Source organism: Ptychodera flava, chromosome 19 (genome assembly GCF_041260155.1).
Source record: "Ptychodera flava strain L36383 chromosome 19, AS_Pfla_20210202, whole genome shotgun sequence".
Classification (NCBI taxonomy): Eukaryota; Metazoa; Hemichordata; class Enteropneusta; family Ptychoderidae; genus Ptychodera; species Ptychodera flava.
The window spans coordinates 28422682-28450021 of NC_091946.1; the positions used below are offsets into that span (position 1 = coordinate 28422682).

General features: G+C 38.8%; 1 protein-coding gene across 1 annotated transcript; it reads right to left on the minus strand.

Moving 5' to 3' along the window:
• Window positions 1–816: 816 nt before the first annotated feature.
• LOC139119160 (gamma-butyrobetaine dioxygenase-like) lies at window positions 817–26833 on the minus strand. Its single transcript, XM_070682825.1, has 14 exons — window positions 26476–26833; window positions 21493–21593; window positions 20660–20790; window positions 17848–17987; window positions 13324–13385; window positions 12486–12561; window positions 11186–11230; window positions 10233–10357; window positions 5629–5769; window positions 4597–4657; window positions 3722–3775; window positions 3239–3307; window positions 2789–2893; window positions 817–1855 (listed from the first exon to the last, which is right to left on the minus strand). Exons 1-14 carry the CDS (start codon window positions 26686–26688, stop codon window positions 1748–1750), a joined length of 1431 nt encoding a protein of 476 aa, XP_070538926.1. The 5' UTR covers window positions 26689–26833; the 3' UTR covers window positions 817–1747.
• Window positions 26834–27340: the final 507 nt, after the last annotated feature.

A 27340-nucleotide genomic window follows, 5' to 3' on the forward strand; every position in this document is an offset into this window, starting at 1 on the left:
GTAATTTTGTTCAAAATGCTTTAGAGTAATATGCTTGTATTTTCAAAAATAAAATAATTTCGTCATGAGACCGAGGATGAGGAAGCACTTGAACCTGTAATTGTTGACAGCTTTGTTTGTTTGTTTGTTTTCAGCCGTGGTTGATGAGAATATCAAGGGTCCATATTACATGTGATCAAGCTAAAACTAGAGAATCATTATTTCATCTACTAAAATCTGGACTTTGGTCAACGATTATCCGTTCAGTTATTTTGTAGAAGAATTGTATCGAGTCCCTTCAAACACAATAGGTTCTTGTGTTGTGAAATGGCAACACTACCAAATCTGCCAGCTGGAAACTCGTTACAAAGGAACACACGGACCGACAGGCAGACAGACTGACATCGCTATGACATTAGCTCACGTGTGTGAACACACGAGCTAAACAGTGAATTTTCAGTCCAGAAAAAATGTATATATTGGTAATTTATTTACCTTGAATGATACTGGTATAGACCTATGTGTCTATTTTATACATAGAATGCCATGTTGACAAACTGAAGTCTGGCCATTTCTGTCAATAATATATCTTGTTATTAAAGCCTTCAGAACAATGAAGCGGTGACGCTTCGTTGTTCTGAAAACTCAAATAACAAGAAATAGAAAATGGTAAAATAAAAACGAATCCCGATCTACACGTACATGTACCCTATTTGAAAAGGGTGTAATCGAAACCACACTAATATTTTTATCTGACCTCGTGGGAAGTGAGTATAACATTGGCGGTTTCACATCAGCTTTGGCGCTGGCAAAACAAAACGCATACCACGTGCAACATTCGAATTAGTTAGTGATATTTACTTTACAAAAACCTGTTTGGCATTTTACATTTTCTTGAATAAAAACACAATTAGGTAAATGCAATTGGCAAGCAGTTAACTGGTGTATGGTTATAACACGATTGGAACTGACGTAAGATAATTGGATATCGTAGTGATGTCAGTTTAATTAGCAAATGGAAGCTCATCGAATTTCACTTTTTGCAATTCACTTGTTTTTATGAGTAATTTGTAATATCTCTATTTTCAGCTATATGGCTCCTATCACTTTTGATAAATTTGAACAATAAAAAGATCCAATTATCCCAAATTTATTTATTCGTAAAGCACATGTGACTGTACTGTCACACTGTGGCTGCGTCTACAAGAGGGCCACGTCTTAACATTTAAATCGCCTGTCGCCCATCCAGCTCATAAGACGAATTTCAAGTTGAGATTTACATTATTACATTATGCATTTTCTTAGCTTTACAATTGAAGACTATGGATGCTACATCTTATTATTAATCGCCGTCTCTTTCACTCAAAAGAGGGGCGTTTAACTTTTTCTCCCACTTTAAACGGACTATGTCTATTGGTGACCCATGTACAGCAATCGACAATTGAGAACACTGAGGAAAACTTATCTCAGTTTCTTGTCTTTGTTTTGTAATTCCGTAATGAGGTATGCAAGTTGTAAGGTGAGTTGTGTCCCGCCTTTCAGAATATATTACAGGATAATCTCTACTCCTTTGGCAATTTTTGTCGTTTTGAGACATTGTCACTGGTAATTCGAAAGACTCATTTGTATATACGCCTGGTCAGCAATTATTCCATCCCCGTAAATGTTTTATTGTGGACTTCGATTGGTGATGAGATGAGGTACTTGAATGTGGCGCCCTCAGACGTCAAGTACAGTTCGGCGCAATGGCTGTCCTGCCAACCGTGACCTACAGGAAGCAATGGTTGCCAACCCTTTTGGCAAGTTTACCGGTACCTTCAGTGATCATCAACAGTTGGGTTTTACTCTTGACTTCGTCGATATTCAGGTAACAACCCTGAAATTTGAAAGCACACGAAATTTTGCGTGTAAAGTCTGAATTTCTGCAAACCCTACGACAAAATATCCAGTCTAGTGGCAGGTGTACAGAATCAGTCCATTCATCGATCTATCCGTTGAAGCACCATGGGTGAGTCGTCGAAGTTGCGCCTTTGTGACTTTCTTGTTTACGAACAATGTATTTCAAACACGATATCTGGATGCACCACGTCAACATAGCAGCAACATTTACATTTTGCGATGTACGTTATAACAAACATGTTTTTTACTTTCGCCAATGTACCTTGGAAACAGTGCCTATACATTGGTTTTCAGCGTCCTACACCACCTTTCAGCACAGTTCCTACGACCCCCTCCCTTTCACATTTTGTACATTTTTGAAAATATTTAGTTTCTCTGGAAAATATCATTATTTGTTCTACTCCTAAAATCATGGCGAAATGACAATGTCAACTAGTAGTCAACTTGTGAGTATTATGTTGAAATTTAGTCTGGCCAGAAGTCATTCATCATAATAACCGGGCAGACTGTAAAAAACGCATGGTGTATAATATTTCAGCATATTATGAAGAAACGAATAAAAAACACAATTGTGATTTCTGTGTCACGATATACTGCTTAAATGCAGGCCATATATCGCACATTTCTATGCGCTTTTGTGCATATGGTTCCAATTTGTATCGTCGTCAATTCGAATTCCACTTTTTAAACCATTGACGTCACAATTGTATGCAATATCTACTTTGAAGCTTACATGACGGCTGCCAGTCTCGTGGTAAGCTGGTTCTACTCCGGCATTGAAAGGACGAGCGGTGTCCCATATGTGCAATTGAGGGTTTGGAAATACGCGCATTTCTATGCGCTTTGTGCACACAATGCCGTTTGTATAGTCGTCAATTCAAATTCTTATGGGATCGATGTCACCACCTACCTTAAAGAATCTCATTCCGCCATTTAAAGTAAACCCTTCCCGGCCGTGTAATAACCGGCGGTTGTTAAACGTCACACATTCGCCCGGCTGCAGACGATATTTCAGCTGTTTAAAAGACAAGGTGACAACCTTTTAAATAGGTGTTATAAGAACATATGTCATTATCTGGTCAGGAAAAATAAGAAACAACATGAGATGGGAAATCAGATAAAAAAATATCTTTCTAGACTGCACGTGACATGTGGTGATGTGCATTCAGAATGGAGACAGAAATTTGGAAACAATGGAAACTATAAAATGGAGATTTGCCAGATAACCGAGTGAAGATATATAGAACTACTGTGACATGATTTGAGCGCTGGAATATCGATTGTTGATGTGTGCTTTTTGAATAAGAGTAAAGAAACAACAACAATCATTGAGGCAGCAGTATCGGCAGCGGAGACTTACCCTCGTTTCTGATTGTTGAAGCAATTTGCCGAAGACGTGCTGTGCTTGATAATACGGCAGTACATCTTCCTGTGTGAGAGGTAGAAATGCCATTGAGTAAAAAAATCCCTCTATTGCGTAGCGGTTCGGATTTCAATACTCGATAATCTATCATGAAAAGTAAGTTTTTTGGTTTCGATAATATTCTTTTGTTTCACGCTTTTCAGTATTATCCCAGATGCAACAAGATTGTCAATTTTAGGTGCAATTTATCTGTCCCAAACTTCAGACTTTGTGAATCATATTTGATGGTGGGCCTTTGAACAGGTCAGTATTTATAAATTTATCTGGGAAGAAAATGTGTCGTCCGTAACAATGGAGGTTATAAGCTTGTTTACTGTTTTTAACACCCTCGGATCTTCACCATCGAATAGCCATGGCAACTGACCTAGCTACTTCGGGGGAAATTTAAAAGTTCTTAATCGAAATGTTTTATAATCTAACCTCTGCAACCTGGAGTGGAGCTTCAAAGTAAGGTCCCCACCGCACAGCGACAATCTGAAACAAGAATTAAGGTCGACTTTTGAAGAGCATACAGAGAGCGTAGTACTGTTGTTCCATGATTGTGTATTATCGACCGTTACAAAAATTCGCTTAACAGGCAAATTCATCTGTGGAGGATATCATTCAACCATCCATCCACCCATTTATTCACTCACGCACTCGCTCGCTCGCTCACTCACTCAACCAACCAATCAATCAATCAATCAATCAATCAATCAACCACACTCACTCAATCGATCAATCGCGCGGTTGGCTAGTGTACACTCACTCACTTACTCAATCAACCAATCAATCAATCAACTACGCTCACTCAATCGATCAATCGGTTGGTTAGTGTACATTGGCAGTTAGTCAGGTAGTCAATCCGTCAGTTAACTAGTTTGTAATTTATTTTATTCCAGGGGCAAAATCGTTTCGCTCTTATGTTAAATTAGGCACGGCACGTGGAACGAAGTCCACACATCTTAAAATCACAAGTCACAAAAATCAATACCAAACCGAGATTTGAAAAGGTGATTGTCTTTCAATCAGCATTCAGTACATGAGATATATTGGTCACACAAATGATGTAATATTCTGAAATTGTTTACGGCCAGGTAGTGAATCGTGAATGGCCGGAAAATGACACTGCCTGGCATGCTTGTCTCTGATTACACGAGCCTGAGTGTGACTGGTCCGAGGTACCTCCGACGACCGTTGAGGGCAGACTACCGTTGGCAGGAAAAATCGGGTTTGCGCATTCCCCAAACGAAAAGGCAGTGAGACTAATGAGAGAGTTGCGACAGAGAAAGACTAACATAGGTAAAAACTCTTACTTCTTTCTCGTGATTCACTGTAATTGTCGGCGTTTGAAACTTCATGTAAACTGGAAAGTCTCTGCGGAATATAACAGAAAAAAACTCAAGTTTTAAAACCAACTGAATGTAAATCAAAACCTGATTCTCTTGCTTAAGCGAGTCAGCCAGATATTGCAATTTTCTTTGGAATAGCATATCTTGTGGGTAGCAGTGGGCAGGCAAGAAATATGAGAGAGATCACTGTTCCTACTCACATTTTCGAGATTAATCATACGGACACATATGCTACCCTTTTTATTTTACGCAGCTCATATTGCCTAATGACAATTTTCAGCCTTCAAAGAAGAGGTAGCTGACCAACGTTGACTCATTGACATTTCCTGTTGATTACAAAACCCCCTTTTGTGACCGATTTTTCAACTTATTGAAGTACAAAGCGGATCGCTGACCATAAAATGGCCCAAATAGTTTCATCTGAACAAGGATAAAGACTGATTTGTGTGTATTTACAGGATTTATTGTACAGCAAGAAGTAATTTGATCTGGCTATCTTGAAATCTAGCTCGGTGTCAGCAGTTTATATGGAATGTGTTTGTCAAGATAACTTCTCTTAGCAAGTCTTTGAGAAAGTTTCAATACAATGACAATTTTACATGTATTTCTCTCATGTTTAATATGCAAACTTTTATCACCGTCACGTGAAAAAGCCTTCCTCTTCTCCGTACACAATTTCGAATAAATACAAACGCATGTTTCCAAGCGCAATGTACACGTTCCCCACAAACAGCAGTTATTCGATGAGTTAAAGTAAACACTGGCATTATTGTGAAATTTAAATGATATCTGGCAATGTTGATAAACGATAAAGCTGACGGTGGTCGTGGGTGTGTCCATCTCTACTGTCTATAGTGTGTCGTCTCTTAGGGCTGTAATGTAAAACTCCGTTCATATTGTGTCGTCACTGGTGTCTTATCGCCCCCTCATGTTTGCGAATTCTGCACGGACATTTTAAGTTTGTCAGAAAGAAACGTACAGTGAAGCAGGCATTACCTGTCAACGTGTATTTTCTGGAAAGTAGCTGGCACCCTGACCAAGGTTTCGAAATGGTCCGGGTGTTTTTCTCGGAGCTCCTCCGCGACCAAAAAGGCGTCGACGAAAATGCTTTCGCCACCTTTGACCTCTGGATCAAATCTGAGCATGCAAAAAAAATGACAAGCGGAAAAAAACATCAGAAGTTTCCTTAATTTACGCTGAAAGCTATTGTTCACAACGATTATTTTTGTTACACGGAATTATATTTTTGATATCCGATCTTGTAGCTAAATGCAGATTACCGGCCGGAAATATCATTTCAGCTACCTACGAATCTTTTCATGTGCTAACGGAATACGCTAAGTGTTAGTCTATGCTTCGGTTTTTCAAAAGGAAGTGAGCTATTGTAATTAGGTTAACTTGGAAATGCTTGTACAACATATGGACTGGAGACTTTCAGGCCTAGGTAGCCAGTTTTTCAGTTGGAAAAATTAGTTAAGGAAATACTCTTGGTCGCGATTGTCCGAATTTGACAGTCGTTTTGTTGTCCTGTATAAATAAGCGGTCGAGCTCTTCAAGTAGTTAAATCAGCGATGACAGCGCCAACTTCAATGAATTATATGGATTCATTAATATTAATGCACCAATTAACTTGTTCGATTCAAAATATCGCCCACACATTGAAATGCTAAATGCAATCACATCATGACAATAGTAAATTCCGTTGTTTGTCAAGGTCAAAATAGTCTAGCAAAAGTGAAAGAACTGCGTGATGGCATTGTAAGGCCAAAAAAAAAAAATTGTGTGTTTCCTGTAACATGCTCTTCAGAAATAGGGTAGGTAGGTCGGAAAAAAATTTTTTTTTGGTAATTTTTTTTTCTCAGCAAAAAAGAAAATGTGAAAATTTCAATACCTTTCGACAAGGGTCAAGGCATCGTCATTGTCAACACAAAAGATTACATACACGAATGCAAAAGACAATTACGCAACACTCAGTATTATACACAACTAGACAGTGCGACACAGAACAAACAGTAAACAAAGTACACGAACTATTAAACAAAATGTACGAGAACAAACACATCGACCATGATACTTATAAGTATCTCGATCCAAAAAACATAAAAATCCGTACCCCGCAGTGGTACTTATTGCCTAAAATTCACAAACCGCCGCTTGAAAACTCAACGTTTGCAGGGAGACCAATATTTAGTGGCTGCTCCAGTCCCACTAACAGAATTTCAGAATTGCTGGATTACTTCATAAAACCACTGGTCCGCAACAACCGTCAAATATAAAAGACACAACAACTTCATACAAGAAATAGAAAAAACAAATTTCCCCAACATGCATTTCTTGTAACACTCGACGTGGTGTCGATGGACACAAACACAATTCACGACGAAGCGATTCGGCTAGTCAGTGAAACATTAAACTCACAAACCTCGCTTCAAACAAATTACGGCATCAAAAAACCACACGGAAGACTTAATAGAAATGATTTCACTAATTCTAAAACACAACAGTTTTGAATTTAACAAGCAATATTTCCGCCAAACCCGCGGCTGCAGCATGGGATCGAATGCCTCGCCAGAGATAGCAGACATTGCTTTTCATGAACTTGAAAAGAAAATAATCGTAAACAACCACAACAACATTCACTTCTGGAAAAGATTCAGAGATGATGTCTTTGCAATCTTTCTGGGAACACAACCGAACTCACTAACTTCATTCAAAAAATCCACACAATGCCCCCAACGTTTAAGTTTTCATACGAAAACTCAACACAAGAAATTACATTCCTAGATGTAGTAGTTTTCAAAGGTGCAAGATACCACAAAGAAAATATCCTCGACATCAAAACACATACTAAACCAACAGACACATTCCAATTTCTACATAGAGAATCTTGTCACCCGACAGCAACATTTAATGGCTTTATCAAAGGTGAAATCCTTAGATACGCTCGCACTTGAAACAACAATGACGACTTTACTAAAAAAGTCGCTTTCTTTAGAAACAAACTACTCGACAGAGAATACAAAAACAATGAAATCACGAATATAACAGAAAAAATAAACCACAGTATTCGTAATACACTAACAAACTGTACAAGTACACGTACAGAAGCAACAAACAAACTCATCTTCAGTACAACATACAGCCCTTACATAAAAACAAAAGATCTTAAGGGAAGTCTTTTGAAACATTTGGCTGAACTGGAGAAGGACTCAACACTAAGGAATCTATTCCCAGAATCACCAATCATTGCTTACAAGAGAAACAAAAACCTAAAAGACACACTAGTCAAAACAAAATTTACAGAAGTAAAGAAACAAAAACCAAACAAACCAGACCACCAAACGGACTCACAACGAGACCCAAACATTGATATTCTTGCCTCGCTATTCGAAGAGCAAGACCACTAAAATACATTAAATAAATTTTCACAAACACAAACTAACGAAAGAATCTACATTGCGACTGATGAGAAACCACACTCGGGTTTCGAAACGCAAGCGTCAAAGGGCCACTCATCAACTTTGTAACACCATAGGTCCGGCTGCGTCTCGCCATAAGCTTTCCCCACACAAACAAAACATTACCGTACACACTAATCCAAACTTCCCTACAAATATCCGAGGCGAAACAAACATTTCATTAACACAAACAATCGGATAAGAATGTAGGAACACATTTTTGAAACGAAAACAAAACTCGACACAAAAACATTTGGATAGTTAGGTGGGGAGCCTCTTTCACACTTTTTACAATCGCCATAAGCTTTCCCCACACAAACAAAACATTACCGTACACACTAATCCAAACTTCCCTACAAATATCCGAGGTGAAACAAACATTTTCATTAACACAAAAAATCGGATAAGAATATAGGAACACATTTTGGAACGAATTAAACACAAACTCGACACAAAAACATTTTGGATAGTTAGGTGGGGAGCCTCTCACACTTTTTACATTTTTTCTTGAACGTGATCGCATTTCTCACATGTTACGGAAAACACGCTTGCACAAGCAGTCGCTATTGTTGTTTAATGACGTCATGAAATCACGCGTGATTTAAAACTTTTCCCAGCCAATCTCGCGGGATTTGTTTTCAAGGTCCAAAAAAAGTTTAGGGTCGGGGGGTTTGAACTAGGGTAGGTCGGGTTACCGGAAACACACAATTTTTTTTTTTTAGGCCTAACTATTCCCCCCAAGGTATTTTTTTTTTGTAACCGAATAGCGTACTTCTATTGGCAGTAAGACTTCATTAGCTGTAAATTTCGATGTATTTTCCGATTTCATTCTGTTTGTAAGATGCAATTGCTCGTTTTACTCCCAAAATCATGAGTTGTGTTGTCAGCACAGCTTGTATGTTTCCAATGTCTAATATCACAGTCGGTGAGTGAATTTCATTTCAGACTAGAATTACTTTATCAATAATAACATTATATTTTCACACATGGTTAGTACTTTGCATTTCAATGTATGGTAGGGAGAAAAAAAAGAACCAAATGTTTTGTATCACAAAAACTTGATGAAAATGTCATTAATCGGTACTGCTAATGTCCACATAAGGTAATATGCGCCTCAAAACGTTCAAACCCCATACTAAGCTAAGCGACACTTTTACTGTTCTCCCGCCCTCACAGTCAAGATTGAGAATCACATATCACCATGTAAAGATTCCTGCGAACTCCATGGAGTAAAAAAGAGGAGAATTTCGATTTTAACAAAAATAAGACCTTGAACGAGGCTACGAATGAATCTATGCGAGCAGCAGACCAGATGAAACACTGTAAAACGTTTAGGGGCCCGGAAAACTGTCCATGAGCAGGCGCCCGCCAACTTGAACATTTCCTTTGGGTTTATCGATCATGAGAAAGCTGAAAGCGAAACGAAATGTCCTTGGTTTACGCTTGTAGGCATGCATCTAAATGGCAACAAGAAGAAGAATAAACTCATCAGTTAAGTTAAAATGCGCCTCGGGGACAGACATTCTGACTCTCAAAGTTTTAAAATACTGTTATGATCTACCACTTGCTGGGGCTCAGTTTGGAACTCGTGGAGTGAATGAAGTTTTCACTGTCCTATTTTTGTGACAATCGTAAACTTAATTATTCCCCATAGAGTGAACACAGGTATGGTGGCCATTGGAAATTTCAAACATCGGTAAATATAAGGTATTTTTTCCTGTGGTATCAACATTTGTGATGTGACCTAATTTTTTCTTGATTTTTGCAGAATGGGTGAAAGTTTTCGCAAAAAAGGATAGTTTACGCAAAAAGTTTGTCTTTCATTTTAAACGCGCGTACTACCTGAGTCAATTTCGTTCTTGGAAATTTGCATAAAAACGAAGGAACAGCGTTCTGTCAGTGTCATTTTCTGTGGTCCACTGCCCCTTACAGTTGAAAGAAGCTTTCCATCTGAAACTTTGGAATGTATCGCAATAGGTCAATAACACTTCATTGTTCTTTTGTTATTCGTCATATCGGGCAACAAGATATGCTAGGGTCAACAAAATCACTAAGTTACCTAATGTGTGGTAAGTAAGGCAGGAGAGTAAAGATACAAGACAATAAACGTTATCAGGGAATCTAGCTCTATTGTTCTGTTACCTCAAGCAATGTAAGAGATGAACGCCAAGGGGAGCTTCAAGGTAAATGTAATCAGTATGGAAGCCGAGCGGCACAGACGAATACGCGATATTTATCGGCTCTGGGTTGTACTTGATGTCGTAAGTCTGGAAGAAAATCCGTTCAGTCTGAGTAACAACATTCCTTTTTCTTGTAGAGAATGCAGAGTTTTTTCGTCATGCGATAGCGAAAATTACTGAGTGCCTGTGGGATATTAAAGGGCCAGCAGCTGTAACTTTGAATGATTATTCAGAATTTTTTACTCTGCTCAAGCCCTAAAACATTTATAACACGAACTAGTTTCTTGTAAAACATGCATATATACGTGTAAAATCCACTGTTATTGTTTACGTTTGAATTCTAGTCCGGACCAGAATTCACTTGTCAACAATAACAATGCCATTTACACATACTAAGCTGAATACTGTGGATTAGCTATAGTATCTCAACATGATTTGGAGAGTAGATCAAGAAACTGTAGTTGACACTAAAACACAAGTAATAGCTGCTGGCCCTGTAAAACGTTATCGATTTAGCAAAAAATCATAAATTGATTAACTTTAGAGTAAAGAGAAATAACAACAGAAAAGATTTTTCGATAAAATGCCCCTTAATCAATAAGGACTGGTGGTAGACAAGCACGCCCTCTCGCTTTCAGTTTTCAAATAAAAGAATCCAGATGTCCACCTATTGGTGAATTTACGTACCGGGAAGCAGTGGTCACAGGCAGTGTGTCGCATTAATCGCTGTAACCCTAGGGAGTCAAAGGGTTAGAGTTGAAAATAGAGTAGAAAGCTAGAACTCCCTAGAAAACTCGTTTTAATTCGTATCCAAAGGGTGTGTCCAGTATTCTCAACTCGAGTCGTGCAACCATACCAGATGCAGGCTGTCAACATACGTTATATCAGTTTGTCTGAGTGACACAGTGCACGTACCTTTCCGTAGATCCCAAATTGTACAGGGGAAACTAATTCAGCAAACTGCAAATTTCAAACAAAAAAATAATAGAACGACATATTTAGGAAGAAACAAAAAAGTAGCAATTTTTCGACGACGGTTAATTACCAATCAGTACCAATTTGTAATAAAACTGATATTAAATAGCGTCTTAAAATAATTCTGATGAAAAAACTGATATGGCAACTGACTGATGCAGGGGACAGATATATTTGGGAAAACGGCCATAATTAAAGCTACCAGTAACTTTTCATTACTGTTCCATCTCTCTGGTTTCTATATAACAAGCATATTTTGTTTATCTTCCACTAGGTATGCTGAAACATAAAAGTATAACAGTAAGCTTACAAACACGATGCTATCGTGTGCAACATGCGAATATTGACATATGAATTTAGGAGTAAACTCGAGTTGTCGATACTACGTGTAACAATTGACATTGCACACGTACAGGCTATGTTGAATTTTGAACACTTGGCATTTTGACACGACTTTGAGAGTAGATCATATCAAAACACTATGAAATACATCAAAAAATACCGCAATTATACGGTGTCGCTCAAATTTGATCAGAATTGGTATATACCAGTATGGGTTACCAATGATCAACAATAAGTGTTGTTTCTATCTGTTCAGTGGAGGAAAATTCTACGTTGATGTTATGGCAATGATTTCTGCACAGTACAACCAGAAAAACAACAAGAAGTATTCAAACCAGAAAAACAAGAATGACAAAAGTAATTAAGGTCTAACTTTAGGTACTGGAGGTCAACTTTAGCAACATGCATAGCAGAAACAAGCCCCTCTTAGTTTAGTATAAACGGTCTTCCCCATCTACTGTCTATGGTTGCAGCTGGTCTGTTAATATGTAACAGTTCATAAACAATGACAGGAAATGAGTCAAGATCAGTGGAGTTTGCCTGTTTCTCACTGCCATGCCTCCTGCACATTTGCAGGATTTCACTTTTTCTTACCTCATTTGCACATTTTTGACACTGATGTGTTCATTTGAACAAATTCACATCTCAACCCCTGCATCTACCTGTACACCAAATACTGAGATGGTAGCTTTGGCGGTATGGGAGCCTTTGTGTGTGACGGACATACATCCGCACATACCCACAAATATACAGACATACAGACATGCAAATCAGATGCAAATGACTGATTCAGCTTATACGATAACCTCACATTGGCACACCTAATGTGAGCTAAAAACCACAGCTAATAGAACTTCAGGTTACGCGATTGCGCCCTCTACCGGGGACCAAGTCTCACCTCAACAACGGCACCTTCATGTAAAGGTATATCAGTCACTACGGCAAGTCCGTAATCGTTGATGCTTTGTAACCAGCTGTAAAATTAATGAAAACACTCATTATAGATAATAATAACATTTACCAGATGACTGTTTGAAAAAGTTATTTGAGTTTGTGATGAAAACTTAAAGGTGAGAAAAAGTTAAAATCTTGATCTTAGTACACATGTAAAATAATTTATCAAAACCGAAGATTACCGATCTCACAGTTAAAAACAAACAGTGGAAGTTCATTCTATAAGGCACGATAAAATTTTCATGATGGCTGGCATTCTAACTGCACGACATATATGATCTGTGTTCTAGTATTGACGTGAAAAGGTTGTTACTCATATGGCAGGAGCGTAGCGAATAGGTACGACAGATTGCGAGTTTGAAACTATTTGAATGCTACTGATAAAATCATATCTTTGGCTAATATCAAAGAATAGGCAGTTTACTGCACGTTTGAAATGAAAAGAATTGTCGTCACGACCTTTTTCAACCGACGTTCGAGAACGTGTACTGAACCACTGAACTCTGGGTGTTATTGAGTTTTGCATGATACTATTGGAAATTCAAAATGAAAGTTAACTTTTACAGTCACTGTTTTCAAGAATAACCCTAACCCTTTTGACATATTTGCTGTCAAGCAGAATATGGACACTATCTCTGTTGGTGAGGACCACAGTCACAAAACATTTGTCTGCAAAATGCACAGGCATACACGCCAAACACAGACCATGCGTGACGCATGCAAATCAACTTGAATTTCCCTCACCCGAAAATAACACACATGCGCAATCAAGCCGTAGTTACCTGAGCATTGCCGTGTCCGATTTTACTATGTCATGGTAGCAATGACGGGGAATAACGCCACCCTGCGATTCAAAGAAAATAGAAACACTTTGTTTGACATTGAAAAAAGCTGAAAACCAGTCCTCTGAACTATAAATACGGTGCCTATCTGATGATTCACTTTAATAAACATAGGTTTTAGTGAACGGTAACACCTGACCGTAGGGTTTTCGCACCCCACCTCCACCCCCCACCCCCATCCCCCCTTTTCTACAACGTGTTTTTGCAGAGTGACAGGAAAGCGCTGGGACCGGATTTCTCATTTCTTAAATATCATTCTTGTATTAAAAAAGTGGAATTTTAAGTGGTCGTATTCTGTTGATTTTCTTTGGCCATTCATCTGCATAAATCTGTCACTTGTTCAGTGATGGTAGGAGAGTCTTGCATGTAATGAGCTCCATCTCAGGAAATCAACCGGAAGAAGACCTATGGTCCGACAGTCAGTCGCTCCACACAAAGAACTATATCTTTTTTTTAACAAAGCCAAAGATAAGAGCAATTCAAGCTCAAAACGACTGCCAAATTCACACCATTCGAGAACGTTGAAAATATGACATCGCATCAAATTGAACTTCTGGAAAACAATTTGATCTACACGTTTTTCAAAAAACTGTGCATAGCGTCAATGACACTGTAGCTCCCATCCTGGACTATTTAGTGTTTGTTCTCTGGTCAGATATTTGAACATGTGTGAAAGGGATAAAGTGCATGAAGTGAAAATACTTAAATGAAATGTACTGGAGACAGTGAAATATGTTTAATGTAATTATTCAGAATATAAAATGGAAAAAAATACAGAATTAGATATATCGAATACTGTGATACAACCATGAACTCAACAAGTCATTTACAATGACATAGTCCCCACTTGTAATAGGAGTATTAGTCTTGATGGGGCAGGAAAATGTGGTCATTAAGAAGTATCACTGGAGTGTATATGTTGAGATCTATGGGCACATAGGTCTATGTCGTTGTTCCCAATTTGAAACACATGAGGCATGTCTAAGTTATGGTTCTAAATCGGGAAAAAAGATCAGACCTCTAGCAGTATTGGCCAGCCAAGAAATACATATGCGCATTTAAAATGAGGTACAAGATGTGACATCTTAAGGTCTAATATCCTATCAAAATTGGAGGGTATAGAACTTGTGGTTACTGAAATATGCATATATATGTATAATCAAGGTCAAAGGTCATCGAGGTCACATGACATTTTGAAAAAAAAATTATATTGCTAATTAATCCCTATATGCCAAAAATCAGATCTCTAGCTCTATTCGCTTGCCCAGAATTAGATGTGTACATAATTAATGAGGTAAAGCGTGTGTTGTCATAAGGTCTCCCATCCTACTAAATACAAAGAACATAGCACTTGTGGTTACTTATTTATTGACATAAACATATATTTTAGGTAAAGGTCATCGAGGTCACATGACATTTGGTCAAAAAATTTCTCTCCTATAGTTATCCCTATATACGAAAAATCAGACATCCAGCTCTATTGGCTCGCTCAGAATGAGATATGTGCATAATTATTGAGGTACAATATGTGGCGTCATAAGGTGTCCAATCATACCAAACATGAAGGGTGTAGCACTTGTGGTTACCGAGTTATGGACAAATATGTATATTTGAGGTCAAAGGTCACCGAGGTCACGTGACATTTTGCTAAGTTATCCCTATATACCAAAAATCAGACCTCTAGCTCTATTGGCTCGCTCAAAATTAGATATGCGCATAATTAATGAGATACAATATGTGGCGTCATAAGGTGTTCCATCATACCATACATGAAGGCTGTAGCACTTGTGGTTACTGAGTTATGGACAAATATGTATATTTGAGGTCAAAGGTCACCGAGGTCACGTGACATTTTGTCAAAAAAATTGTTTTGCTAAGTTATCCCTATATACCAAAAATCAGACCTCTGCTCTATTGGCTCGCTCAAATTAGATATGTGCATAATTAATGAGGTACAATATGTGGCGTCATAAGCTGTCCCATCATACCATATATGAAGGGTGGTAGCACTTGTGGTTACTGAGTTATGGACAAATATGTATATTTGAGATCAAAGGTCATCAAGGTCACATGACATTTTGTCAAAATATCCGAGATATCTGCGTGAACGGATGGACTCACGGATGGACGAACAGACGGACATGACCCAATCTATAAGCTCACTGGACTTCATCCGTGGGGACTAAAAATTGTGTCACTGCATCCTTTTTGCAATATGAATACGATGAGAAACTAAATTTTTTTTTTTCGTGGCCTTATACATGGGAGTCTATGGAGATCTGCCTTATACATGGGAGTCTATGGACGTGTAAACTAAAAATATGCAAATTTCACCACGATTTGCCCAAATTTGGGAAAGGTCACTTCTATGCACTTCCATACCAAGTTTCAAATCAATCGGACTTGTGGTTTCAGAGCAGGAGATTTTTTGACCAAAAATGGGAGAAAATTACAAAAAAATTCATGAAAATAGCAAGTCCAAGATACTGACCCAAGATGTGCACAATCATTTCATGTCAGCCCAAAGTACTTACATGCTAATTTTTCATGTAATCTGCTCAGTGGTTATTGAGTTTTTTCAATTTCGACTGTTTTTACATTTTTTCACTTAATTTGCATATTTTTGGCAATGACAACTTCATTGAACAAAATCTCATCTACAGCCCATCATCCATGTACACACCAAATATCAAGATGAAAGTACAGCGGTTTTGGAGTTTTTGATGTTGACGGACAGACATACAGACATACAGACATACAGACATACAGACGTACAGACATACAGACATACAGACATACAGACATACATACATACAGACATTTCCCTAGCCTATAAGAATAGCTTCCATTGCCATATATACATATGGCTATGGGAGCTAAAAACTGTGCATATTTTCGACAAATCTCCTCTTTTACGGATAGTAACCCTTTGGGTAATGCAAAAAAAATAAATTGTGCTGTTCCGATAATATGGTTTTAAAAATAGGGTAGGTAGGTCGGCAAGATTTTTTTCCCAAAATATTTTTATTTTTTAAATATGCATTTTCAGGGGTTCAGGGCGGTCAAACACTGGCAACAACATTTCCAGAAAAATGTATCATACGTATAAAAGGGGAAAAAAACAGAAAAGACATCCTCGTTCAAGCAAAAATCAAATGTCAAGTAGCGAACGCATGATTTTGCTGTTTTTTCTTTCTTTCTTTTGTTTACTTCCGTGTTTACGTAGCTCTAAAAAGTTTAAGGTCGGCAGGTAGGGTAGGTCGGGTTATCGAAACAGCACAATTTTTTGTTCGGCCTAAAGACGGATTGAAGACAGATTGCGTGCAAATTATGCTAAGGGTGTTGTCACAGGCATCTCGTCACATGCATACCGCTGTAATCACCATTGATGACCTTTTACCATGTACTGATGTCCTTCTCTAGTTTACAGATGTCGTCAGCTCTGGCAACTGCCCCCCTCCCCACCCTCTCCACCCTGTCTGGGGCGTGGAGTTACTTTAATCGAGTTTGAGTGGTCATCCGGACAAAGACAACTGAGAAATATCATTCTCCTTGGAACAAATGTCAAAGCTTAAGAACAGTTTGGCGTGAAAAAATCTTTGGTTCCGCCACTTTACGAGTTGCAAGTTGGTCAATACTGATAGTCAGTTACATAACAGATTAGTTGTGAACAATCATGTGCTGCTGGGTGTAATTGTGCAATCCCATACTGATTACGCACAAGTGCTTGTTGAAGTGTCGAAGTGAAAATGAATTTAGTTCTTGTTTTGTTATAATTTCGTCCAATATCGAACAAGCGAAGGCTCAATCACAGAATGAGGTACATTGTACGTCACCTGCATCAGCGAAGCACTGAGAAATACGGTGCTTTCCCGGGGTGCTTTGCACATGGTCAAAGTTTAATATTTAAATCTCGAATTCATCATTACATCCTCCCATCATGAGTCTGATATCCTATCGGCTGCGGCATGAATGCATGAACAGCGATCGACATTCGATAGGAAAAATTTGTTGTGCAATAATTCTTTTCAACGCCTTTACAAGTTTAACACCGACAATCCTCATCATATCATTAGGTGTGTGTGTATTTAACACAAATTATTTCAATCACAAAGTTTCAAGCATCCTACAATCATGAAACAGAACAGTTCTGTCTGATGATTGCTGGATGCATAAAACTTGCTAGATATTATGACTTTATACTTGAAGAAATTTGTGTTATTTCTTAACGCTCTGCTTTTAGATCGAGCACTGTTATTTCCAATGAGTACATCTGTATAATTATATATATATATATATATATATATATATATATATATATATATATATATATATATATATATATATATATATATATATATATATATATATATTCTCCAGAGAGCCTTGCCATGAATAAATTTGCCTGTCTGTACGTGAGCCTGTCATCAATCCTATTTACTAGCATTAGTAAAAAGCACTTACGTGCAGTTGTTTGATTCTCGATTCATCTTTTCGTCTTCTCCTTGCCTCTTCTGAATAGCAATTCTCATGCAAGAGATGGATTGGAACTTTACCGTGGTGAACAGTCTGTCCTTCATCCCATTCCACTTCAAGCATGTCGTCTAGAGTCGCAAGTATATATAGACAGAGACAGACCAAAGACGTTACAAAAGTTTCAAGCGGTACCTCTTTTATATTTCTCGACAACCGAAGCATTAGGCCCCTATAGAACAAAATCTATAAACCATGTTCAAATACTCCACTGCACTGTGTGAGTGCAATGCCCTTGAAGAGCACTCAGTTTCAAGATAGTTCAAACGACATCGCGTCTGATTCCCGGTGCAATCTACTCAATTTAAGGTAATATGCACCTCGAAAGTGAAAGACTTAAACTTTTGCTCAAACTTTCCTTAAGGAATCTTTCAATCATTCTCTTTCAAAATCAAGAATAAAAATAGGGGGTCACCGTGCAAATTTTGGTACTAGAGAAACAAATTACTCAAGATTTACCGATATTAGAAATTCAAAATGGCCACCATCCCTGTGTTAACTCTATGAAGAAAAATGAAAAATTCGAATTTCGAAAAACTAAGCCGGTGAAAAGTTTTCTTTCACCGAGAGCTTTAAAATTAACCCCCACATGTGGTATATCAGAAAAGAATTGTAAAAGTTTGAGAGTCAGAATATCTGTCCCTGAGGTGCGTTCTCACCTCGGGGACAGATATTTGGACCCTCAAACTTTTACAATTCTTTTCTGATCTACCACTTGCGAGGGTTCATTTTAAAGCTCTTGGTGTAAGACAACTTTTTATCGTCTTAGTTTTTCCAAAATCGACAATTTTCTTTTTCTCCATAGACTTAACACAGGGATGGCGGCCATTTTGAATTTCAAATGTCAGTAAATCTTGGGTGATGTGTTTCTCCAGTACCAAAACTTGCACGGTGATCCCCGATTTTCATTCTTGATTTTGAAAGAGAATTGTCGAAAGTTCCTTGAGGAAGGTTTGAGCAAAAGTTTAAGTCTTTCACTTTCGAGACGCGTATAAACATCTACATGAAATATAAGGTTCTAGTGAGTCAAGACTTGTGTCTTTCTTATGATAAGTTTAGGCCGCGTTCAAAAAAAGTGGTGAGGGGGGGCTGGAGGAATTCAGGGGGGATTCGAAAATTTTTGGGGTAGTCGAGGGGGGGGGACTTGAAAGTTTTGCTCTGCCTATAGGGGGGGGACCTGAAAATATTGTGACTCCCAACATTTTGATATCGTCCAATGGTTTTAATGTTAGTAATAATTAAACAAAATCTAGAACCGTTTTGTCATATTTTATGTCTTTAATCTCGAAAAAGTCTAAAAATGTATGAATGCCATTAAATTTTCGTAGAACAAGTTTGCCTTGTAATGGGGCAGGAGCTACAACTCAGTGTTTATAATTTTTCAATATTTCTATGCAATGTATCAAACAGTTTCTTGGTGTCTCTCTACAGCATGCTGAAAAACACAATATTCAGTTTGTCAACAAAGCCCGTTTGTCTAAATATTGGTGATAAAATTGAATGATGCAAATGCACGGTACACGTAGGCTGTGTTGGCAAGCTGAATACTGGATAGCTCAACATTCTGTAGGGAATAGAACAAGAACACAATTGTATAAACTGAACAAAAATATTGTCAAAATAAAAAGTTAATACAACTACTGCCCTGCTACTACATACTGGCAGTGACAGTGATACATGTAGCTCTGACTCTGATGTAGTTTAAAAAGAGTTTCGGTCATAGGACACTCAATTGACAGTGAAACATACATCTACTTGTACACAAGATCCAGCCAGAGAGCAACACAATGAAGACTAGGGAACTAACAGTTACCATGGATTTTTGAATTCTGGCATATGAGAACAATAAAATATTAGAGAAAAAAGATGGGGTCACCATAATTGATCTTACACAAATATACGATGAAAAGTCAGTTTTTCTAAAATCACTTAAAATCAATATATAAAACCATTCATTTCAAGTTTATGCAGTGAATGAAATTTTCACATCTCATTGTACCAATAACACAAAAGTAAAACTTTGAATAGTAAAGACTCTAATTTAAATGGAAAAATGTGTGACTAAATGGAATCTTTTATTTTTTATCAAATTTGTCATTATTACACCCAAAATTTCTGAGATTAAAACATTAATTTCATGGAATATTTTAACCTTCAAATCCAGTATTGTCAATTTTGTAAAACATTTTATAAGTGGCATCTAAGTTGTTACTTGCATATGTCTTGTACTTTTGAAAAAAAATTTGGTAGGTCACTGTGCTCATTTTTTCACAATTTGGTTAAACGTAGCTAGGAATACACAATTTTCATACTCTCTCATGATTGTCATTTTGTGTGCTTTTCAGCTGGTGCCATTGAACTGGCCAGAGTTGGATAAACTCAAGTGGGCTTAGACTGAGAAATCCAAAAAGTTCACTGATGCATTTAAAAATGAATCAATTTAAGAACTTGCCCTAGGTATATGGCTCTACAACCTGCTGATAAGAGGTAGTGTTGAACATCTGCGTGCAGAACGACACATTACATGTTTTTTTTACTCTGCGTGCATTCCTAATAAATATGCGGCTATATGGTAATTTGGGGGGGACTTGAAAATTTTTGAGGGTATTGAGGGGGGGACTTGAAAATTTTTGAGGGTATTGAGGGGGGATCTGAAAAAAATAGGATTTCAATCGCGATTCCTCCAGCCCCCCCCCCCCCCCCCCCCCCCCCCCCCCCATCATTTTTTTGAATGCGGCCTTACCAATCAGTTTGGCGTTGGATATCTTCAGTTGACTGGGATCAATTTCGGACACCTCAATCAAACTTTGACCGCTGAAGGCTTGTTTGCAATCGGAACACTGACAGTTGTGACGTAACCATATTCCGTGATATCTGGAAAATTAGATGGATAACAATCAAGAAAACTACTGTGGGCAATGTGTCTCCTCCTCGCTAAATATTGTAAAATTTCCAGTATATCTGCTCATTAGTGACAAAAACAACGAATGCACTGCATATGGGAGATGATGTATATCTTCTAAAACTGAACGTTTTGTGAATTTATATGTACACTGTCGGTTTATATTTGTTGTAAAATATATATATATATATATATATATATATATATATATATATATTATATATATATATATATATATATATATATATAATGAAATATGATAGATTCTTTAGATTATTTCAATAAGTGAGAGAAATACAATTCATAAACATCCTGAAAGTTTCTGAGAATCTCAAGCAGTTTCTGGTTGCTGTAAATGTTTTGGTAAATGATGAAATGATGACAAATAAGGAATTATTTACATTTATTTTATTATAAATTTTTTGTAATGGAGTCCGGCGCTCATATTTTATCTGCCTGCAGGGGGGTTATCAAATTTATTTCTTTGGTTTTTGTTTTGTGGATGAGCCAGTCGGGTTTCTTCACCATGGTAGATAAAGAGTAAAAATAACTCCGTCCAACCAAGAATCACAAACTCTGCACGCCGCATGCTCGAATAGAGTAGTTGATAAATTACTATGTCGCATCTGTCAACGTATCAGTGAAGGAAGAGTGATCAATGCTATAGAAATTACCTGCTATGTGTGTTGTCGCGCCAGGTTACTTCCAGAATACGTCCATCGTCTTGTACTTCGATCGTGGCATTTTGAGACTGTGTGCCGTCCAGCTGTAGAACCTACAAAGGAGAGGAGAAAAAATCGACAGATTGTCAGCGGAATCGGAAAGCGACAACTTAAGGAGCAAACGCTGGGCGGACTTATAGAAACTACCCAGAAAACATCACGCCTGTGCACACAGCCATAGATTAAAGAAGCAACATAAAAGGAACGGACGAGACACGGATAACGTCGCAGGCCGCCTCAAAAGGTGGAGGCCTATTACCAATAAACTGGGTGAACATTGTTATAAATCATGTACAACTCTAGCGCTTGGTGTCTTGGCAGTTAAAACCTATCGTTGCAAGTGGGAATTTGGCATCTTTCTCTGGAGGTTGTTTCTATTTGAAACTCTGAGGTCAAGTTTTTGTTCATTCTATTTTCCAATTTGGAGTAAGTTATGGTTTTCAGTTCTCGTTCCAAACTCAAAACTGCAAGGTTTTAACTACGGAACAAATCGATTAACTGGACACAACTCTACAAGGAGAACCACCCATGGCAAGCACTAATTCGAGAACCAGGAGTGAACCGGGACTACAGCTTTAAACTTGTAGAAATAACAAACGAGGTTTTCTCTGAGTTTTCGTGTCACGTAAACCATTGACGTAGATGGTGCTACCTCATGAGCGCATACAGGAACTCTTCAATTGTCTCAACTACAATATCCGACCGTTAATTTGTTTAACGGCTGGTTAGCAAACAATAGATGTTGTGAAAGGGAACATGGACACGGTCAAATTGAAATTGAGCGACACTAGGTGCATGTGTCCATATCGGACCATATTAGATAACGGCGGAGGTATAGGCAGTGCATACATTTCTAATAACTCTCGCTATGTCGTCCGTGAACTTAAAGTCGATGGCCAATCATGAAAATGTACGTGAAATGAATGTATGATAAAAAGACATATAGGTTTACATCTGAATTCTGGCCTGGACCAGTATTCACTTGTCAACAATAACAATGCAGTCTACACATGTACAGGCTGAGTCGACGAGTTGAATACTGTGTATCTCAAGGCGGAAATATTATCCAAAGTTACAGCTACTGGCACGGCCCGTTAGTATGTCAGTGCGTGTGCGTGGGGGAGCACATATGCACAGATGTATATATGCATGCATGCATTGCATGCATGCATGTACGTAGTGCACGTATGCACTGGTCTACTTTCCGTTGCGATTAGAAACGTTATAGTATCTAGAGGTGAACACACGTGTATCTTTAGATTCGCAACCATGGTGTGCGGGGGGGGGGGGGGGGGGGGGGGGGGGGGGGGGGGGGGGGGGGGACTTTCCTAAAATTAATATAAGACCCGTATTAAAGGCCTTTGATTTACTGTGCAAAATCATCTATGCCATATGTTTCGGTCTGCGATGACACACAAGCTGACTGTTATGTCATCGAAACACGATCGCAGTTGTCGCATGTCGTGTACGGTCGGCTGGGATTGGCATAGACGGGTAAATATTTCGAATACCACTGCATAGTTGAAATGCATGAATGCATACAACATGCCGACATGTAGCCCTTGTCTGCTGGACCGACTGCAGAAATATCATGAATATGGTAACGCGTCGGCATGTAAATCTTGTCGGCATGACAATGGGGCACATGCGTTAAAATTAAATAGTTGCGTCCTTTACTTGCCTTTGTAAGATGCACGAATGATGTCTCTGTTACATTTAGTGTGGATTTTCTATAATGAGACATTGCTCTATGTAAAATTAAAACTTTGTAGCTGCTGGGGCCGGGGTATGTGCAACGATATGATAAGCAACAATGGGATTAAATAAACTTCTGTACGTGTTGCAAAGGGAATGCAGATAATAACCGATTTCAATTGATACTATTTAATAGCCGTGACCGTATGTAAATTTGATCGTGGAGTTCGTGACTTCCATGGTCACATGTAATGAGTGTCGACACACAAACACTCGGTTTGTTTGCGGTTTCTGTCGATCACTTATATGATGTAATAAGGCTGCGTTCACAAATAACGGCGCGGGGGGGGGGGGGGGGCGGGCGCGGAGGAATCGCGATTGAAATCCAATTTGTTTCAGATCCCAGCTCATTACCCTAAAATATTTCAAGTCCCCCCCAGTCTATATGATCAAAATTTTTCAACCTGCCCATTATCATATAGCTGCATATTCAAGGAATGCACGCAAAGTAAAAATTAACATGTATTGGGCAGTTCTGCCCGAATATGTTCGTCACTACCTGTTATTAGCAGTTTGTAGAGGCGTATTCCGAAATCAATTTTAAACGCAACAGTCAACTGTTTGAATTTATCAGTTCCAGTCGATCAGAGTAAATCCAATTCTGGCCAGCTCAATGGCACCTGTTGACGAGCACGCAAAATGGCATTCATGAGAGAATTGTGAATTCCTGGCTAAACTTTGCCAAATTATGAAAAACTGATCACAGTGACCTACCAAAAATAGTTTTTTCAAAAGTACAAGACATATATGACTTAGATGCTGCTCAAAATTGACAATACCGAAAGGTTAAATATTCCATAAAATAAAGGTTTTAATCTCAGAAATTTTCGGTGTAATAATGGCAAATTTGATTTAAAAAATAATTCCATTTAGTCGCACATTTTTTCATTTAAGTTTATCTTTACTGTAGTTTTATTTTTCTGTCATTTTACGATGATGTGAACATTTAGAAAATCAAACATGGTGACCACTTTTTTCCTTCATATTTGATTATTCTCACATGCCAGAATTCAAACATTCCTGATACTTTTAAGTCACCTGGTCTTCCATATCATGTGTAGCTGTCTGGCCTGATCTTGTGTTCAAGAATATTTCACTGTCATGAGCGTCATTTAACCCAAACTTTTCTTCAACTATATCACAGTCAGAGCTATCTCTGTCACTGCCGATATACAGTGACAATGACACTGCAGTCATGGCAGCTGTATTAATTTTGATAACTTTGACCATATTTTTGTTCGGTTTATATAACTGCAGTCTTGTTCTACTTTCTACAGCATGTTGAACTGTCCAGTATTCAGCTTGCTATCACAGCCTGTGTATGTGTACCGTACATTTGAATCATTGACAATTAAATAACTTTCAGTTTGGACTCTAATTCAGTTATCACCGAATACATATTTATATACATAGGCTTTGTTGACAAACTGAATATTATGTTTCAGCATGCTGTAAGGAGACAGCAAGAAACTGCATTTGACATACTGCATCGGAAATATTGAAAAATATCATCAACAGTTGCAGCTTCTGCACCTTTCTAGGCTCATGCGTTTTTTATACGAAAAAATCATAGATGTTTAGATTTATTCGCGATAAAAGTCATGAAATGTGACAAAATTGTTCTAGAATTTGTTTAATATTGGATGACTTTAAAACGTTATTCAATTTTCATTGAATTAGGCCTACCTACCAAACCTTGGAATCAGAAAATGTAAAAAGTAAAAGGAAATCAAAAACTTTCCAGGTCCTCCTATAGGTAGAGCAAAACTTCCAAGTCCCCCTCTATTACTCCTAAAATTTTCGATTCTTCCACAAATTCCTCCAGCCCCCCCCCCCCCCCCTTTTTTCGTCAATTGCAACGCAGCCTAATATGGTTCGTCTTGTTCCGGATGTCATGTTTTCCAGGTATATATATCAAGGATAGGGTTAGCTGCAATGATAGTAGCCAAAGGGTCGTGCGCCGCCGGCCTTTTCTCTCGTGTTGGTTGTTTCCGGCTCGTAGGCTACGGGCCTGCGCTACACAGCCAACATGCACTTGACCACGACAGAAAAAGCCGGCGCACAGTCTGTGGGCTACAATTATTGCAGCTCGGATAAGGTGCACTCCGACCCGCTTTACATCTGTTGTTGGACTGACCGTCGCCATACCAGGCTAGCCCTGCGTACGATGCTGTGTGTTCCGCTACAGCTAATAGCCCCGCTCACCACAGCCCTGCAAAGACCCGTACGTAGAGTTGGTGACTTCAAATCCATTTTTGGACTTGACGTAAAAAGCCAAATTACTGCCGAAATTCAGCGTTCTTGGGCCCAAGTCGTATCCCTGCCTACCTCAGCTACTCGATCGCTTCCAAAAATGCCAGCCTTTTATTCTTTTTTCGTAAATAACCGTCGATGTCGGCAACTCTCTCGCTAGCCCTGTACGCTGTGTTAGGAACGCACATGGAATGCACAGCGTACACTGCGTACGTACGCAGGGCTAGCGAGAGAGTTGCCGACATCGACGGTTATTTACGAAAAAAGAATAAAAGACTGGCATTTTTGGAAGCAAACGAGTAGCTGAGGTAGGCAGGGATACGACTTGGGCCCAAGAACGCTGAATTTCGGCAGTAATTTGGCTTTTTACGTCAAGTCCAAAAATGGATTTGAAGTCACCAACTCTACGTACGGGTCTTTGCAGGGCTGTGGTGAGCGGGGCTATTAGCTGTAGCGGAACACACAGCATCGTACGCAGGCTATACCCAGGCCTGAAATGGCTGTTTGCTACAGCAACTGTGTACGTCATTCTCGCAAGCCAGAGCAATAATTTCCGCTCCGCTGACCTACGCAAAAATCTTGACGGGGATCGCTGAGCTGTTGCCGTAAAGAGGCGCGTGGTTTACGACGATGGTGTACGTCAACTGAAAACTATACCGGATCTTCAAATATATTTGTAAAATCACAGTCACTCGTGAGCTATTCAGCTCTGGCACTATTCGCCCCACAGACGTGTGTGCATGAGCGAGAGGCATATGTACACACTTCTATATTCTATGGAGCGCATAGTCCAAGAGCGGAATAGATCACAGGGGACTGTGGTAAAATGGAAATAAACGTTTTCCCCCACAGTGTCTTGTGGTTTACTATTTCGTACATGTAGATGAAACTCATTTTTGTGGAGTGGCCGTGACACAGTTCACTTACCGTGTGCTGACTTGCACGGGCTGAAGCCGAGAAGTTTCTGACGACCGGTCTGTTCTCGTCATCTCCTCGGATAACCAGGGAGCTCGTACGCTCGTGGAAGTCGCTGGTCGGAACTTGAATTGCATCAACTCTCGCAGCGCGAAACCGACTCGATGTAGAACGAGCTCCTCGACAGCCGAACAGATGTAGAACTTTCGCGGCGGACGAGAACATGACAGTGGTGGTACGTCGACAGAACACACAGCTTGACAAATGAGTACCTTCAATACCTTCAACAGCCGAGCATGTTTGATATTCAAATTTGGGCAGTGCACGGCAAAAAAACAAAGGCAATTGAAAGACCTTGGCGCATCGTCCGATGTTGAGGGCCAGTCCAGTTGTGATGACTGGGGACCGCCAACACTGTGATTATTGTTGTGCGTGAATGATGTAAACCCGACTATCCTGAGATTTTGGAAAGTAACAAAAGATCCTTCCATGAGAAAATTATCCATGAAACTTTTAGGTAATAGCTGGAAAGGATTAGAATCCCTATGTACTAGCAAAGTTCAACAGCTCAATATCAACACCAGCATGACACCGAGGAAGTTTTATGAGCGTTTGAATATGTGACAATGTCAGTCTGAGGAATCGGTACTTGACTGGGCTTCTTTAAATGTAGTATCCTGGCTCTCATCACTCAATGTTTCATCCCTTGCTTCATCAGTTTGCTTAGCAACAAGTTCTCAGTTTACACGGAAGACAAGAGACAGAGTATAAACAAAACATACCTCGAGAAAGCGCATATAATGACATTTACTGGGCAAGCATGTACAGGAATGGCCAAATGAAGGCAGTCCATGTGCTTGACATATACTAGCAGAAG

Coding starts and splice junctions, on each gene's coding strand:
- LOC139119160 (XM_070682825.1), bottom strand. CDS start 26,688: ATGTTCTCGTCCGCCGCGAAAGTTCTACATCTGTTCGGCTGTCGAGGA. Junction 13,386..17,847: donor CGAGAATCAAACAACTGCAC/GTAAGTGCTTTT, acceptor TTTGAATCGCAG/GGTGGCGTTATTCCCCGTCA. Junction 4,658..5,628: donor CAGAAAATACACGTTGACAG/GTAATGCCTGCT, acceptor TATATTCCGCAG/AGACTTTCCAGTTTACATGA.